A 17,603-nucleotide genomic window follows, 5' to 3' on the forward strand; every position below is an offset into this window, starting at 1 on the left:
ATTAAAGACTTTTAATTTTTCAATTGAAGGATAATTGCTTTACAGAATTTTGTTGTTTTCTGTCAAACCTCAACATGAATCAGCCATGAACTGAAGTTGCTCAGTTGTGTCCAACTCTTCGCAACCCCCACCAAGCTCCTCCATCCATGGGATTTTCCAGGCAGGAGTACTGGAGTGGGGTGCCATTTCCTTCTCCAGAGGATCTTCCTCACCCAGGGATCAAACCTGGGTCTCCTGTGTTGTAGGCAGACGCTTTATGGGAACTGCTTTGTTGCTGTTTAGCTGCTAGGTTGTCTGACTCCTCTGCTACCCCATAGACCGCAGCCTGCCAGACTCCCCTGTCCATGGGATTTCCCAGGCAAGAATACTGGAGTGGGTTGCCTTTTCTTCTCAAGAACTGCTTAAAAGGACAGAAACTTCTGATCTTAATGTTCTCTGTGCTAGTAACTGCATGGCTTCACAAACCTAGGCACAGAAAAGCTGTGCATATTTAAAAACAGAGAAAACCAAATGTACAAATTCCTAGACACCAGGGAGAGTAACCAAATTAATTTACAGTGCTCAGAAACATAAACCATGTGTTACTGAAAATCTGATTCTAAAATATTAAGTTTGGTATATTCAAAAGGTATATTTCAGGATACTCTAAAAACTGACACTTTTAACACCAGGCAATCACTGAATAAAAGTGTGTTGCTAGTTTTTTGTGTGCAATGTCCCTAGTGATGTCAAAAAAAAAAGACATACTCTTTCATTTTGTTTTCCATATATTAAAAAGCAACATAGTACAAATGCTGTAGTTATTAAAAAGGACTCAAATTTTACAAGGAATTAATTTTTATAAACAAGTTCTACAATGAAAGGGAAACAGCATCTTGATACATAAAAGTGTTGTTAAACAAGATTTAAAAATTTTTAAATCAGAAAATGTTTTAGACTAAATTCTTTCAAACAAAAACAAAAAGCAACCTGTAAAATCTCCATAATAAAATGTGTCCCTGTACACTTGTCCTGGATACAATGTTAAAATTTTCAAAGTTTGAGTCAGAGAGGCAGTACTTTAAAAAGTACATTTTCAGTAAAACATTTTACCATTTATCCAACTATGCATTTATATTTTTGTTCTTCCAGAAATAGGGGATTTATATTAACACTGTATTTTTACTGTAAAAAAATACATTTAGTGATATTTAACTTCCTGAGTGGCTTCAGTCCTACATCGATTTAATTAGCGAATTCTAAAATTTTACAATGAAATAGCATGTCTTAGATGTACACTTCTATGCTCAAGATCATGTCACAGAACTTAAACTTAAGTTCTTTGAGAAGTTAAATATGGTTTATCCCCAAACTTTATCAAAAAGCTTTCTCATGTTAGTAAAATGAATCACTGAAGTTAAACATTTTCTTATTAACAAAATACTGAGTCAATTCTGACTATCAACTTGAATATTTTTCATTATATACACCAAAAATCTGATTCACCAACAAGAAGCTTCTTGCAATACAAAAAAATAATTAAAATATTTTCTTCATAATACAACTAATCCATATAATACATCCTTTAGTCAATTGTCTAAAATGATTAGGAATTGTGGTACTTTATTTTGCATAAAACCCTTTCCTCTTTTTAAAACCCTGAGGTGAAAGGCTATGAATGTAATGAAACTAGAACCACAATTCTTCTCATGTCTGTATTGAATTGCTATTGAGTTTTAAAATTTTTACAAAGAAATGTGGCAACTTGTAAAGCTGCTCTACAGTTTAAGAAAACATTCTCAGAAACAAATTAACAAAAAGGACCTAAAATGACCCTATGAAAAATCCTTATAACATTTGTTAGTGTCGGGATGAGCGCCATTTTCCATTTCTACCACTGTCTCTTCTGTTATCATAGTCATGGCTCCAGCCATCGTGATTCCTGTCTTCATAGAAAAAATCATCTCTGTTTCCTCTGTAATGATGGTCAGACAGATCACTGTAACGCTGTTCACGGCTATAATGTCTATCCATCACGTAGGGATGAGAATTTAGTCTGACTTTTCTCTGTGATGATGGTGTATCTTGGCGCCACTGGGAGCTTGAAGACTGGTTAAAAGTATGATTATGTGACTGAGCTGATGGGGAAAATCCTGACTGATCCAGATGTGGAGAACCAAATTTCCCTCCATATGACATCTGTCTCAAAACATTGTTCATCTGAGCAAAGAGAAAAAGAAGAAAATGTTAAGCACAAATATTTCTAGGTATCAAAGGCAACAGATATCTAGCACATGGTTAAACACAATAATGGAAAAGCAAAATCATTCTTGGCTATCTGAATTTTAAGTTAAACACAACTAAAAATAGTAGAAATGGTGAATGAAATGGACTAGTAAGGAGAAAAACAGAGGTAAGTACTAAGTGACTAGATCACTGGTTCTCAAATTCTGCCTGTGGGAAGATATTAGGCAATGATGGTTTTTTTTTAATGGTTTATAGCAAAATGAAAAAAACACATTTATAAAAGTTCATATCCCTTTATACTAATTTCTCAATTTAATTTTATTTCACTCTTGTATTTTATTCTGCAGACTGTGAAATACACAAGTCTAGGTACCATGAGCCAAGATTGTGATTTGGGCAAAGAAAATAAAAAGAAAGAAATGTAAGAAAAAGAATACAATGAAAGATTTGGAGACCGATCAAAGACAAAAAGGAAACAGCAAAGATATCTAAGATTTTATTACTGGTGATATTATTACAGAAAAAAATGGAAAGTTCGCAAGGAAGGGGATCTAGAAGATGCCAGTATATTAAGTATTAAAGACAGTATATGATAGAAATTACTCAGCATAGGTTATAAGAACATCAGAGAATGCGTTTCCAATACTTGCAACACACACACCAACAATGGTTAAAGAAAAATAATACTAATGTGAGAAGCAGCTCTTCTATATAGCTTTGATCTTATAAATATATATTTCAGCCCAGTGAAAACTGAAATCTACAAAGGCCATGCTAGTCTAACTAAAATTTAAGAAGTTAAAAAAAAGAATTTTAACTAAGTATAATTTTTCTTTTTTAGCAACTCAAGTTGAATAATCAGCTTACCACTGCTTGTCTCTGAAAATTTTCTGAAGACGAGAAAGATCTTTGAATTGTCTGTGCTGATGGAGTCATGTTATCCACCGTCCTTTCATGAAAAGTGAAAAATAAGAAAACCAACATATAATCATTCATTCAACAAATAAACATGTCAATCATGAGTAAGACACAGTCTTCAAAGATAAGACCAACAAGGTATCTGCTCTCTCAAGGAGCCAGGGGTAAGGATTCAGACAATAAGAGAATTTCACATGGTTATAAAGACACAGTAATATACAACTATATAAGTTGAGGTGACAGAGAGGGGATTCTATTTTAGCCTGACTGGTCAGGAACGGCCCTTCTAAAAAGGAAGTATTGAAGAGAGAACTGAACAAGATTACCTGAAGACAACACATTCCAGCTGAGGGAAGGGCTGGAGCAAACTATAGTCTGTGGGCCAAACCCAGTTTGTGCAAAGCTTTATTGGAACACGGCCAACCTCTTTTGTTTTTGTGTGGTGCTACAATGGCAGAGAAGGCAATGGCACCCCACACCAGTACTCTTGCCTGGAAAATCCCATGGATGGAGGAGCCTGGTGGGCTGCAGTCCATGGGGTCACTAAGAGTCGGACACGACTGAGTGACTTCACTTCACTTACAATGGCAGAAGAAACTAGTTCTTTATAGGAAAAAAAAAAAAAAAACAACCCTGTCAGTTTACAGAAAAGAAAAAAAAATTTGTCAATCCCTGGGCCAATAGTGCCAAGACCTAGATGAGCACTAAAATGAAAAGAATTTGATCAATTAGACATAATAGGTGAAGAAAATAGAAGAAATAAAGGATAAAATCTAGGGCTATACCCTGGTGGTCCAGTGGTTAGGACTCCACGCTCTCACTGCCGAGGGCCTGGGGAACAACACTCACTCCAGTATTCTTGCCTGGAGACTTTCATGGACAGAGAAGCCTGGTAGGCTATAGTCCATGGGTTACAGAGTCAGACATGACTGAGTGACTTTCAAAGAAAAGAATTACTGAGACAGGAAAGAATAATAGGCTTTGGGGAATAAGGAATTCTATAACATAAACAGAATACTAATCTTAAGGACTTAAACCTTATTCCTCACTTCCTAAAGAGGTAACTTGCTCTACAGAAAAGCTCAGAAAAGGTTTTAATTTTATTTTAAAATACACCATTGGAATCAAACCACCCATTGATTTATCTTACAGTTTAGATCTTTTTATTTAGGGTTCTTTTTTCTTACTTTTCTAAAGCAGAACTAATTTTACTTATACTCTACAAAGAAAGCTATTTACACATTCGTTCATTCATTCCACCGAGCACGTGGGATCTCAGGTCCCTGATCAGGAATCAAACCCATGTCCGCTGCAGTGTAAGGGCAAAGTCTTAACCACTGGACCACCAGGGAAGTCTCATCTTTTGTTTTCTTAAATCATATTATGTGTCTGCATGCCAAGGGGATAAAAAGTATAATTTTACTTGTAGAGAGTATAAAAATCAGGTACACACTAACACTTGATTATAACTATTTACTTGTGTATTTTTCCCCCCAAGAGTTTCTAAGATGGGTTAAAAACTTATAGTGGTTAGAGATGCTTCAAATTCCAACTGTACTGAAAAGCATTTAAACACAATTTCAGCTGGCAAGAAGAGCATACCCTTTCAGATGACTGCTTTCTTAGAATTTCACCTTCCAGACTCTTCATATTCATTCACCCACTTCTCTTCAGCTCCTGGCACCACCTTAATCCAAACTATCAACTCAACCGCAACAGCTTCCTTGCTTCTAATACCAATACTTTGCTACCAACAGACTCCTAATTGGTCTATTTTCACCCTTGTCTCCTTCAATCCATCCTCTCCCAGGGCAACCAAGTAACTCACTAAAATACAAACCTGTTCCTTTTACTATCCTACCAAAACTGTTTCAGTGTCTTCCTACTGTTCTTAAGGTGAAATTCCAAAATCCTAATTATGACATATAAGAAAGACCCTATGCCATCTGGCCTCTGTTTACTCTGACAAGATCACCTACTACTCTCCATTTTTCATTCATTATGATCTAGGTACACTGGCCTCTCTCAGGTCCTCATTCACTTATCTCTCCTTATTAAAACTTTCTAAACACTTTCTACTCATATCATGGTGGGTGTGCTCAATCACACTGCCTCAGTTTGAAAACAAGCTCAATGCTTATGAGCAGTTCATACTTGAGCAAGTTAACCTCCAACCCTTATTTTCTTCATACATAAGGTAGAGATAATTCTTACCTCATAAGACTGCTGTGAGGGATAAATGAGATCATAAATACAAAGGACTTGGTGACAAATCAGACAGGTGACAGGATTTTTTAACTCTTTCTTGAATGAAGCCCATTATGATTGATAAATTGCTCTAAGGACATACCAGGAAAAAATTATCCCTAGTAAAAAATCAGCCTCCCCAAAGAAAACTATTTAAGTAGATACAAATATGGTAACTTTTCTAATCCTTAGTAACTAAAAGGGATTTTAGAGATCATCTGAATCAACTTTTTTTCCTTACAAATGGAAAGATAGGGCCAGAGACTAGCTCAAGATTACACAATTATTAAGAGACATATTTAGAATCCAGCTTTATGAACTCTTAGTCTGTTTACTAATAGGTATTTTTAATCTGCAAGTAACAACCAATTAGTGGTCATAGAACTAAAGTGCATTTAAAAAAATAAAACAGAAAACAGAGGGTACAAATAGCAAGAGTTAAGTAATGTTTTGAGAAATTCTGTGTCAGTATATACATGTATGTGGGTTTGGGTATATGTCTTTACAATGAACATAGTTACACATGTATTTATTTTAAGGGAACTATATACAATGGGCCTATAGTCCCCTTAGAATAGATACTATGTGTAACTATAATCCAAAATAGCAAATACAGCAGCAGAAAAAAGAGGTAGGAGCATAATGAAGGAAGTCAATCACTCATGTATTTTTTTGAGATCACAACCTAAAAAAAAATTTCTGATAAACGATTTTTAAAATAGGTGCAAAACATTACCTGCTAGGAGATGTGGAAGTAGGGCTTGAATTTCCAACATGATGCTGGGGATATGACAAACTGACCTCCTGTGAGGCATGGCTACTTCCTAAATGAAACAATTTGATAAATCCTTATTGTTAGAAAGTTTAAAATTGAAATTTTGTATTCCTCAGCCCAATCATTCCAAAACAGGTGGACATAACTTAAGGTGAAAACCTCAAATTTCAGTAAATCACTTTATAGTTCATCAGAGTGAAAACTAAGTGTTTAATACCAGATATATTTAAAACAAAGGGTTACAAATAAGGTACTACCCAATGTACAACAGACAATGTATAAACACCCAATTTGGCCATAGTACTCTGATCCCCACACTAAATTGTAAAACTGAATACAAGGAAAGTTTCATCCTCACATAATCTCACATCAAAATTTGTAAAAGTAAATTACAAACCAGTCAGGAAGACTTTCAGGAAATAATCTTTGTGCTTTTAGAGCATGAAACCAAAATCAGTCATTCTAACAATAAAGGTTTATGTTCTTTTCACCAACCCAAATTGAAATTTTAACTCTCTTGAAAATTACCACTTTCAAAATCCATACTGTCAATGTTACCCATTTTTAGCGATATATAGTTTACTGTTTATAAAGCTTAAAGCATTTTCACCCAAAAAGAGGTTCTCAAAAAAAGAGGTTCTCTAAAACTGAATAACAAAATTAAAAACAAAAACAAAGCAGTGAACAATTTCTCTCCCCAAATCATCAGTAAATAGTTACCTGCTCTAAACTGAATCTTGATAGGCCTTCCAAAAAGTTTGATTCCATTAAGCAGATTCATGGCGTAAGGAACAGAGACTTCATGTTTGAAATTCACAAAGGCAAACTGCTTCGGTTTACCATCCTTGTCTTTTGGAATTTTCACTTTAATTACTGGACCAGCCTACAGACACAAAAAGTATTCAGAATTTCAGTAAGGCAGTTTCAGAAAATACTCAAATGTTACAAAGTTTATAATGTAACCATGGACTCTTAAAAACCGGATACACAGGGATTTCCCTCACGGTTAAAGATCCTATAGATTATAACTGAAAATTAGGTTAACTTACTTCGGGGGAGGGAGCCCATAAGGAACTGGAAACCCAATCACTGAATTTACATTTCACTGCCCTTTATGACTTTAACGTCGCGGCCAACACCCATCGTTTTCCCACTTTGTGCAAATTAACGTTTATCAAGAGCAAGAGAAAGTTTTCTTGGGCTAAAAGTTGACTTTTGCATCGATCAATCAAACCATTACCAGCTGTTGGAGGGTGCAACTGGAGGGAACAAGTTTAACACGTTTTAATACAGATCTTAAAACAGAAACACTACAATGCCGCTTTCCTACGGAGTCTAAGCTTTTTCTATGGAGTCTTTCCTTATGAATCTGTCTTTGCTGCAACTTCGTAAGAAACTTAAGTGGAAAATGTATACGACAAACAAATTGAAATAAATTTACAAGCAGAAGATGAGAAAAGAAGGCAAAGTACAGCTCAACGAAGGACCCATACGTTTGAGGCCCCTTAAAGAGCCTGAATCTTTACCACAGGAATGCCCGATTGAGAACCCACCACCACCTTTAGTCTTCACTTTGGCCTGAACTAATTAGGGTTCTTCTCAGAAAGCCACACGCAGCGAGCGCCTCCCTTTCTAAGCGTGACCCCCGCCTCCAGCCCGCCCACCTGTCAGGGTGCCGGGACGCACCAGGATCCCGCTTCCGCCAAGGAAGCGCGGATCGACGTTGGGCCGGACCCTAGGCGGGCCGGGAAACGAAAGGAAGAGGCTTATCCCAGCCGCTTACCTGGTGGAAAAGCTCGAAGAGGAGCTCCTCTGTCACTTTCGTTTCAAGGTTGCCCACAAAGAGAGTGCGATCCGCTTCGGCTGCCGCCGCCCCCATCTCAGCGTCGCCCCCTCCCGAAAAAGGCCGAAGGGTCGCCGCCGACGCACGCACTGCGCACTCTCAGAAACCCCACGTCCTCGCGCACTCAGGCGTCACCGACGTAAACGTCAATCACGCCGGCTCTCCGCGGCAATTACGTGCGCTGACGGACTGCGCATGCTCCGAGGAGAGGGCTCGGGGAAGGCTCCTGGTCGCAACTGCTGTAGTGATGGCTTCCTGTGAAGTCGGTCTGCGCTGTCGAGATCCGCTGAACTGATCTGCGGAGTCGCGAAGGGCCTACCTTGACCGAGAGACGTAACATTAGATACTACCGGCAGTGTTTGAAGATGGCGCAGAACTCTGTGTCCCTGTCCGCCGGCGATCGAAGGAGCCGGGTGGCTTACCTTAGCTCTTCCCACGGTGACCTCAGCTCATCGGCCTTAGCGTTGGCGATGGTCTCCGGAGACAGCTTCCTCGTTACCAGGCCCGAGGCGATTCTTCCAGAGCCTGTTCCTCGATCCTCCGTGCGGCTGAACTTCCGGACCGAGAGCCGTCGGGCGCCTGGTGGCGGCCGAAGCCCGACCCGCTTTAACGAGGGAAGGGAAATGGAGGCGCGGAGCCGAAGCCGCCAGGCCAGATTCTCACCTTACCCGGGCCCTGCGGTGAAACTCGACCTTCTAAGAAGTGTCCTGCAACAGCGTCTGGTGGCACTTGGAGGAGTTATCGTAGCCCGTCTTTCAGCTTAAAACCAATACCTTCCTCGGCCCTTCAATTAGCGTGTAAACAAGGCCTCTCTCTAAAATACTTTCTTGGTGCAACCGAAGTCTTCTTTTTAGAGGGGCGTCTTTATTCTAGCCTAGCGCAAAAGAAAATGTTTGCAGTTACTTGAGTCACACGGTTTTAAATAGCCATGATTAGGTTGGAAGGGAGGAGGAGTGGAGATTTTATTGAGGTGGTCACAAAGCTGAGCTGATTGAATCATCCTTCCCAGAGGTCAATAGTCCCTTTATCCTCCCAACAAAGAACCACATTTTTCTCGCTTTCCACAAGTCTTACGGACCTCCCTGGCAGATTCTCCTACTTTGAGACTTGTAATTCCGAGCTTCGTTAACTGCCTACCTTTCCACCTCAGGCTAATATTACCTTTACTTCTGTTGGTTTATTACTGGCATATCCTCCCATCTATGGTCCTACACTTAATCCTATCATTTTGTCCCTTACACTTCTTCCATCCCCTTCCTTCATCTTTTCTTAAGGAATGTCTATAAACTTCACTCTCTACTACACTAAAGCAACAAAAGCAAAACCTAAACCTTACTGCTCCTTCAAATTTTTTAACGGATTTACGTTTCTTGATTTGCCAAAGGTTCCAAATTAATTTTTACACTAGGTCTTTTTATTACTTACAGTCAATCCCAGCTTCCTTAATCTGAATCTTGTTCCCAAATAGGCAAAAATTGGAACAGTCTGCAACTGTTAGGAAGCCGATCATGTATTCACTCTAGCATCTTCCTTAAACTTTCCTGTTTGTCTTTCCCATTCAAACATTAAATTATATTTGAAGATCTTCCCAGTGCTAAGCACTTTGGATGAACTTTTCCTAGCCATACTAACAAGGAGATCAAGCATACTTTGGATTTAGTGGCTAACAAATCACCAGGCTGGGTCGTTCATTAGGTCAAGTGATGAAAATAACCCTAGTTGCCATGGCTTTCCGTAATACTGCACTATCCTGGTTCTTCTCTTAACCTGGCTGACTACTCTTTGAAAGTGAAAGTGTTGCTCAGCCACCCCGACTTTCTGCGACCCCTTGGACTTTGTAACCCACTGGGCTCCTCTGTCCATGGAATTCTCCAGTCAGGAATATTGGAGTGGGTAGCCATTCCCTTCTTCAGGGGATTTTCCTGACCCAGGAATTGACCTGGGTCTCCCACGTTGTAGGCAGATTCTTTACCATCTGAGCCACCAGGAAAAGCTACTCTTTAATCTGCTAATAATTTTATCTTAATCATATATTCCCCAAGGTTTAAAGGGTGATATTGGCAGAAAATAAGTGGGTTTTGTAAGTGGCAAATTTTAAGCAGGTAAGAGTCTAGCTTTTTCCCAGTGGACTCTGGTCTATAATTGTGTTAGATAAAGCAAAATTACCACACACAAAACAGAATTGAATCGTGAAAACTACATTCTAAGAAGAATTCTGACAAACCAAAGAGTGTCCATATGAGTGATTAATGTAGTGAGAGGTCTAGAAACCACCTCTTAAGAAAAATGTTTGACAGAGTAATAATAGCTACATTTTATTGAGTACTGTGTGCAAGACAGTGTGCTAGGGGCTTTTATTGTTTATTCAGATATTTATTGAGAACTTACTCTGTGCCTGCTACTACCTGTGTTAGGTATAGACCAAAGTGGTGAACAGGATAGATAAGGTCTCTGCTCTTATGGAGCTTTATATATGTCATTTAATTTTCATAACAGCCCATAACAAAAGTATTATACTTCATTGCTGAGTAACCAGGTACGAAGAATTGAAGTAAACTTTCCAAGGTCATGCAGCTAGGTAGAACCTTGAAGCCATTCAACCCAGGTTCTTCATTAGAATTATGTAACACCAAAAAGGACTTGAGTGACTATTTTCTCAATTCTCCCAAAGATAGTATCTAACTAATGCTATTCTAGATAGCTGAAAAGAAGTTAGTTCATAATATATGGATTCCTTAGGCTGGATGTGCTTGAGAAAGAATCCCAAACCTGTATGTGAAGAGTTTGGGGAAGAATAGTAAAATTAAGACTGAAGGTAAGAAGGATTTTCATAAAACTTAGAGATGCCTAATGGTGGAAAATACCACTTGACAAGATAATGAATTAACTGCCCAAAGTTCTCATAGAGGCTAAATTGTGTCAGTTTTGAAATCAGACTAGACTTCTTCAGTTCTTTCCCATTTGACCTCTAATTCCACACTTTAAATTAAAAAATTGATTAAAATTGAAAAGAGAACTGGGAGGTGAGAAGAGAAAAATAAGTATGATGCATAGGATGACCACATTTACTGTGCAAACCAGGGCACTTTGGAAGGAAAGGGTGGTGGCTATCAATTATGTTTACTTTAGCAAAGGCAAAAAAAAGGGCTGTCCTAGGCAGCCAGGTTGGATCATATCACACTAGGAGATGCTACAACATTAAATACACCTTTGAGGCATATTCCTTAGCTTCAGGGGAAGAAGGCTGAGATTTATGAAGGAAGGGACAAAAATTTGGCATAAATGTGCACAGAAGCATGCAAGAGGAAGAGAGCCCAGTGGGCGTGACTTGGTCTCTGTTTGTTCTCACATAGGGTCATCAGAAGTAGGGCTTTGATTAAATAATAAATAGTGTACATGTGCCAGAAATAAAATGATACAAAAATTTGTTTGATAAGAGTAGAACCTTGTTCACATACATTCTGCATCATTTTATTTATTTTTTTGGCCACACCACCAGACTTATGGGCTGAGTTCCACGACCAGAGAGCAACCCTACACGCCCTGCAGTGGGAGTGCAGAGTCTTACTTAACCCCTGGACCACCGAGGAAGTCCCAGTGCTTCATAATTTTAAATCTGAGCTGATGAATGTCTAATTTCTCCTTGTTCTTAACATTTGCAAGTGTTCCAAGTTACAACATCTTCCTAGAGTCACAAAGACTGTGTTGTGGAAGCGAGGATGGATAGAAACCTCTTGAAATGATCTAAAGCAGGAACAACTAAGTTTCCCAAAAGCGGTCCATGTTATTAAAAATCCATATGTTGGTATACAGAATGACTTTTAGTATCACTGCCTGTGTAGCATGTTACCATTCTAAAATAGGTGAATTTTCTAAGACAAAAAATAGTCCCTCAATACTCCATTGTAAGTTTTTAAAAAGCCATGGTAACTTCCTTTTTGTTTTTATAGACCTTTGTTTATTGTATCATACTAGGCAACTGACTAGTATGTGTTGAAGGTAACTTCTATTAGTATATTTACTTCCTTTATTCATCAGCTCTAAAAGTCTTGAAGAGAATGACCATTTGGGGTACAGGAAAAGGAGGCTCTCTCAATAGCTGGATTTGGTACTAAGCCTAATTCTGAGAGGAGTAACTCAGCAGAAAGAAAAGAAAGTCCAATGGGAGGGAAGAGTAGGTAGACTTAATTTTGAGGCTTAGCTGTATTTCAAACAAAATTATGTCTTTTATTCCTTTGATGAGTCTATGCAGATCACACTCAAATGCAACTTTTTCTTTCCCATTTCCATGAGTGTGCCTGCTAAGTCCCTTCAGTTGTGTCCAACTCTTTGTGACCCTGTAGACTGTAACCCACCAGGCTCCTCTTGTCCGTGGGATTCTCCAAGCAAGAACACTGGATTGCATTGCCATTTCCTCCTCCAGAGGATTTTCTCAGGGGTTGAACCCGTGTCTCTGAAGTTTCCTGTGTTGGCAAGTGGCTTCTTTACCGCTAATGCCATCTGGGGATCCCATTTTCCATGAAAAGTACTCTTATTTCCCTAACCAACCAATGTGTAAGTTTGAATGCCTATGACTCCATACTACCTATTTTCCTACCTTTATTGCCTGTGTCCATTCAATTGCAAAGTCCTGCTCCTCTTATTTTCACAATGTACTTATGTTAACATTTCTCTATATATATCTCATCACCTGTACTATATTTACCTGAACATCTATCCTGTTTTGTTTGCCCTGTTTCTCTGCATCCTAAATGTGTATAGCTGCAGACCAGTAAACTCAAAGCATATCTCTCTGATCCCACAGTTAAACTATAACTTTACAGTACTGACTGTAAATTACTCCAGTGCTTCCCATAGTATATCCCACAGAATCTGTATGAGAAATACAAGATGCTGTTTTGAAAAAAGACACAGAGTCAGTAAAATTGACAAGTGCATGTTTTATCATCTTCTTAGGGAGACATGTGTAATAACTTGTTAAAATTTCTGGTAATTCATTTGCAGGATCTTAGTTATCTGATTAGGGATCAAACCCATGCACCCTGAATTGGAGGCTCAGAGGTTTAACCATTGGACCACGAGAGAAGTCCCTCAAGCCAGCATCTTTATTCCACATGATTTCTGGTGCCTGTCTATGTCTTTGGCAAGTGGGTGGGAGAATGGAGGCAAGCATGCAGCTGCAGATTCCCAGCCACTGAGGATCAAGACTGGCTTTGTTACTAAGGAAGGGCATTTAGGAACATCCCTTAATGTATATGCTGCTGCTGCTAAGTCACGTCAGTCGTATCTGACTCTGTGCAATCCCATAGACAGTAGCCCTCCAGGCTCCCCAGTCCCTGGGATTCTCCAGGCAAGAACACTAGAGTGGGTTGCCATTTCCTTCTCCAGTGCATGAAAGTGAAAAGTGAAAGTGAAGTCACTCAGTCGTGTCCAACTCTTTGCGACCCCATGGACTGCAGCCTACCAGGCTCCTCCGTCCATGGGATTTTCCAGGCAAGAGTACTGGAGTGGGTCGCCAGTGCCTTCTCCCCTAATGTATATGGGTAGGTCCAATTATTAAGTATGCTAATAATGTAATGTTAAAAAAAGTTATGGTTTGCCTGGCTTTTATTTCACTGGAATATCTGAAGGTAGCCCTACTTCACAATACACTTCTTCTGAATCAGAGGAGAAAAATAATTGTCTTCACCGTCTTGCCAATGAATACAGTAAGCTGCTGTCGGGTCTTTGTCTCCCCAAAGACCTGAGAGTAGCCGAAGCAATGAAGCTTTAAAAACTGTACGTTCTTTAAACTGACTTTTAAGACTTCCCATAATCTGACCAAACTATATTGCCAGTCTTCTTTCTTATTCTTAATTCCTCCAGGTGATTGCTGCTCTTATTTTGCCTCTATAGCTATGCCTATCCTAATCCCTTTAACGAAATTGCTTGTCCTTCACATTTTCTGCCTGTTAAGTGTTTATCCATCCAGATTGGTTCAAGTTCTTTACTGTTGCAAAGGAACACACCCTTTTTAAGCAGGTTAAGCAAAACATGGACTGTACTGACTCACAGAACAGAAAAAGTGTAGTAACTTCTGATAGTCTACCTAACTAGCTATACATTGTCTATAGCAACACCTTGGTTCTTCCTTTCTTTGGAACCACCTTTCTCATCCTCTGTTCACATGTTTGCAGTAAGGCGTCACACCTAGCTTCAAGAATAGAGGTGTAATCTAGGTCTTATCTCCCTTACTACATTGTCTCAGGGCAGACCACTTGTCTAAGTTAATCTTTATATATATTCAAACCTATTAAGTGCCCCCAAAGTAGAAATTTAATAAATGCCTGTTAAATGAATGAATGAACTTCACAGATCGGCTATTTCTCCATGGACTCAAAATCCAAAAATGGAACACTCCAGGAAGGGAAGTGCAGGAACTATAATGTAAACTTAAACACACACACACACACATCATGAAAGTTGAGAGTTAAGTTTTATTTGGGGTGAAATGAGGACTGCAGCCTGGGAAACAGCACCTCAGGTAGCTCTGAGAAACTGCTCCAAAGAAGCAGGGGGAAGGTCAGTGTATATGAGATTTTCGTGTAGGGGGAGTACATGCAGTCACGCACATATTTTTCCTGAAGGTTTCTTCTGCTCTCATGAAGCCTTTGCTAGTCGTGAGGAGCAGTCATCACCATGAAGGATTTTAGTACTTTTCTAGATATGAGAAGATATAATAATCGGGCTTATAAAATTGCTCCTGAAAATATCTAACTATCTGAAGACCTGTCCTGCCAGTCCACCTCCTCCCCGGTATGGAGGGTGTCATTTCTGCTGTCCACCCTGAACGCCTTTCAGCAGCTGCAACAGCACATGATTTCGTCTTTCTAGGGGTCAATGGCAAGTGCCTATGGCAAGTGAGAATTTGTAGTTGACAGTAGTCTCTTTGGTCTAGGTATCCAGTTGCTTGAGCAAATTAGAGTAAAATGATAAGACAAAGTAAGTTTCCTTCAATTAAAAAAAAAAGCCATGCCATTGTCACTTACTTGGTCTGTTGTTACGAGTGAGAACTATGCTCTTCACTTTCTATATTTTCATTGGAGGCCAAATGTGACTATTATTCTGATTATGTAGCATTTATTTTATCATCCTCCAAGAGCTGAGTATTTAGAATTGTTCTAATTTTTCATTCTATTAAATAACTTAAATAAACATATCAGTTTATAAGTAAAAATATTAGTTTTGTTTGAAGGTTTGCTTCAATTTAAAATCAGTTTGTCACTAGGAACATGACCTAATCCAGTGAATGTGAAAGTGTTAGCTTCTGTCTTGTCCAACTCTTTGCAACCCCATGGACTATAGCCTGCCAGACTCCTCTGTCTATGGAATTCTTTAGGCAAGAATACTGGAGTGGGTTGCCATTTCCTTCTCCTGGGGATCTTCCTGACAAAGGGATCAAACTTGACTTTCCTACACTGCAGGCGGATTCTTTACCAATAACCTACAAAATCCTACACCTCATCCAAGATATGGACAAATATTTATGCAGATTGGGCTTCCCAGGTGGATAGTTGGGTAAAGAATCTGCCTGCAATGCAGGAGATACAGGAGACTCAAGTTTGATCCCTAGGTCTGGAAGATCCCCTGAAGGAGGGCATGGCAACCTACTCCAGTATTCTTGCCTGGAGAATTCCATGGACGGAGGAGCCTGGCGGGCTATACAGTCCATGGGGTTGCAAAGAGTTGGACATGAATGAAGTGACTGAGCACATGCATGCACATTTATGCACATAAATATTTAATTTAATTAAAAATTCCCTACTTATAATTTTAAACTATGAAAAAAGTTCCATCTAGTCAAAGCTACAATTTTTCCAGTAGTCATGTATGTATGTGAGAGTTGGACTATAAAGAAAGCTGAGCTTTTGAACTTTGGTGCTGGAGACTCTTGAGAGTCCCTTGGACTAAAAGGAGATCCAATCAGTCAATCCTAAACTGGATCCTAAAGAAATCAGTCCTGAACCAGGGGTAAGGTGTGCGAGGCCCGAGGCTTGCAAGGGCCTGGCCAGTGCAGGGGATGGGGAGGCGTTGGCAGTGGCCGCAGTCCAGAGCACTCAGAGCGCAGCAGGCACCAAGTGGCCGGGCCTCTGACACCACCCACAGGACTCTGTGCAAGAAATTAAAAAAAAAAAAAAAAAAAAGAAATCAGTCCTGAATATTCATTAGAAGGACTGATGCTGAAGCTGAAACTCCAATACTTTGGCCACCTGATGTGAAAACTCATTGGAAAAGAACCTGATGCTGGGAAAGATTGAAGACAGGAGGAGAAAGGAATGACAGAGGATGAGATGGTTGGATGGCATCACCGACTCGATGGACATGAGTTTGAGCAAGCTCCAGGAGTTGGTGATGGACAGGGAGGCCTGCAGGGGCACTGCAGTCCAGGGGGTCACAAAGAGTTGGACACGACTGAGTGACTGAACTTAACTGAAGTGTCTAAAATAGACGACAAGTAAAGAAAAACAAACAAACAAACCAGAGTGCTTGCTATATGCCAGGTCACTACTGTAACTCAGCAGGGCCCTATGGTCAGTCCCTCCTCCATATCTTCTACTTTAGTTCCCTTCTGAAGTGCTTGGATAACAGTATTTGATGCACATTTACCACCCCCAGCACCCCACCGCCACCACATCAAATGGAAGATGTTAACTTCTTGACAACCATGAGCACAGAACCCCAAGCCTACTGGAGCCTAAGGACTGATAATGTTAACTCCTGTGACACCACCCTTGTTACCTCATGATCAGCCAGTCAGAGAATTGTGCATGAGCTGATCACATAACCTGTGACCCCTCCTCCCTCACCTGGCCTTTATTTTATTTCAGCCACATGACATTGTGCTGATTTCTGGATCTTAGTTTCCCCACCAGGGATTTAACCTGGACACGGGCATTGAAAGTATCAAGTCCTGATCACTGGACTGCCTGGTAATTCCCTCACCTGGCCTTTAAAAATGCTTTGTTAAAAGCGTTTGAGGAGTTTGGGCTTTTAGAGCACCAGCCACTGTCCTCCTTGTATTAGTACATTTACAATAAACATTGCACTTTTTATCACCACAACCAAGTGTCAGTAGATTGGCTTTACCGCTCACAGGCAAGCAGATCCAAGTTTAATTCAGTAACACTAATAATATTGAGAAGATGGAATTCTTTTTGCTCAGCTAGAATTCAAAGTTGGTCTTCCCTATCATCAGAATCAAAAGCAAATGCTCTTCTGAAAATGATGGGTTTTAATGAATTGTATATATTTTATCTTTGAAAATATCTTTGAGATTTTCTTTTCATCTGTACCACCAAATACTGATATTAGCCTATGAGCATATGGTTTTAACTGAACATATTCATTGGAAAGCATTTATATAATTCTATTAAATTCTTCTTTTGATATTTGCCTTTTAGCATGTCATTGCATTGTAGATTAATTGAAGTTTAGGCAGAAGCTCCTCAATTATATGAAAATTATCTTTGCACTTAGATCTAGATCCAAAAGACTGATGGAACTGTAGTTTGAACTCAGAAAATGTGTCTTCTACTAATTTGTTTGAATATGGAG

General features: G+C 39.4%; 2 protein-coding genes across 3 annotated transcripts; one reads left to right on the forward strand and one right to left on the reverse strand.

Annotated features, from left to right (window-relative positions):
- Positions 1-749: 749 nt before the first annotated feature.
- On the reverse strand, positions 750-8,135 carry RBM7 (RNA binding motif protein 7). Of its 2 annotated transcripts, none has more exons than XM_027563679.1 (5): positions 7,950-8,135; positions 6,887-7,049; positions 6,128-6,215; positions 3,094-3,175; positions 750-2,199 (listed from the first exon to the last, which is right to left on the reverse strand). In XM_027563679.1, exons 1-5 carry the CDS (start codon positions 8,043-8,045, stop codon positions 1,840-1,842), a joined length of 789 nt encoding a protein of 262 aa, XP_027419480.1. In that variant the 5' UTR covers positions 8,046-8,135; the 3' UTR covers positions 750-1,839. The 2 variants fall into 2 exon arrangements, with proteins under 2 accessions (XP_027419480.1, XP_027419481.1); XM_027563680.1 differs by lacking the exon at positions 7,950-8,135 and adding an exon at positions 7,726-7,742.
- C15H11orf71 (chromosome 15 C11orf71 homolog) lies at positions 8,013-8,845 on the forward strand. The gene has a single exon (XM_027563681.1). It carries the CDS (start codon positions 8,375-8,377, stop codon positions 8,771-8,773), a length of 399 nt encoding a protein of 132 aa, XP_027419482.1. The 5' UTR covers positions 8,013-8,374; the 3' UTR covers positions 8,774-8,845.
- The last annotated feature ends 8,758 nt before the right edge of the window (positions 8,846-17,603 follow it).

Source organism: Bos indicus x Bos taurus, chromosome 15, assembly GCF_003369695.1.
Source record: "Bos indicus x Bos taurus breed Angus x Brahman F1 hybrid chromosome 15, Bos_hybrid_MaternalHap_v2.0, whole genome shotgun sequence".
NCBI classification, from domain to species: Eukaryota; Metazoa; Chordata; class Mammalia; order Artiodactyla; family Bovidae; genus Bos; species Bos indicus x Bos taurus.

What these genes read in the sequence shown, in the direction of transcription:
- C15H11orf71 (XM_027563681.1), top strand. Translation starts at nt 8,375, where the DNA reads ATGGCGCAGAACTCTGTGTCCCTGTCCGCCGGCGATCGAAGGAGCCGG.
- RBM7 (XM_027563679.1), bottom strand. Translation starts at nt 8,045, where the DNA reads ATGGGGGCGGCGGCAGCCGAAGCGGATCGCACTCTCTTTGTGGGCAAC. An exon ending in ACTTCCACATCTCCTAGCAG is followed by an intron (nt 3,176 to 6,127) that starts GTAATGTTTTGC and finishes TTTTCATGAAAG; the next exon opens with GACGGTGGATAACATGACTC. An exon ending in ATTTTCAGAGACAAGCAGTG is followed by an intron (nt 2,200 to 3,093) that starts GTAAGCTGATTA and finishes CTCTTTGCTCAG; the next exon opens with ATGAACAATGTTTTGAGACA.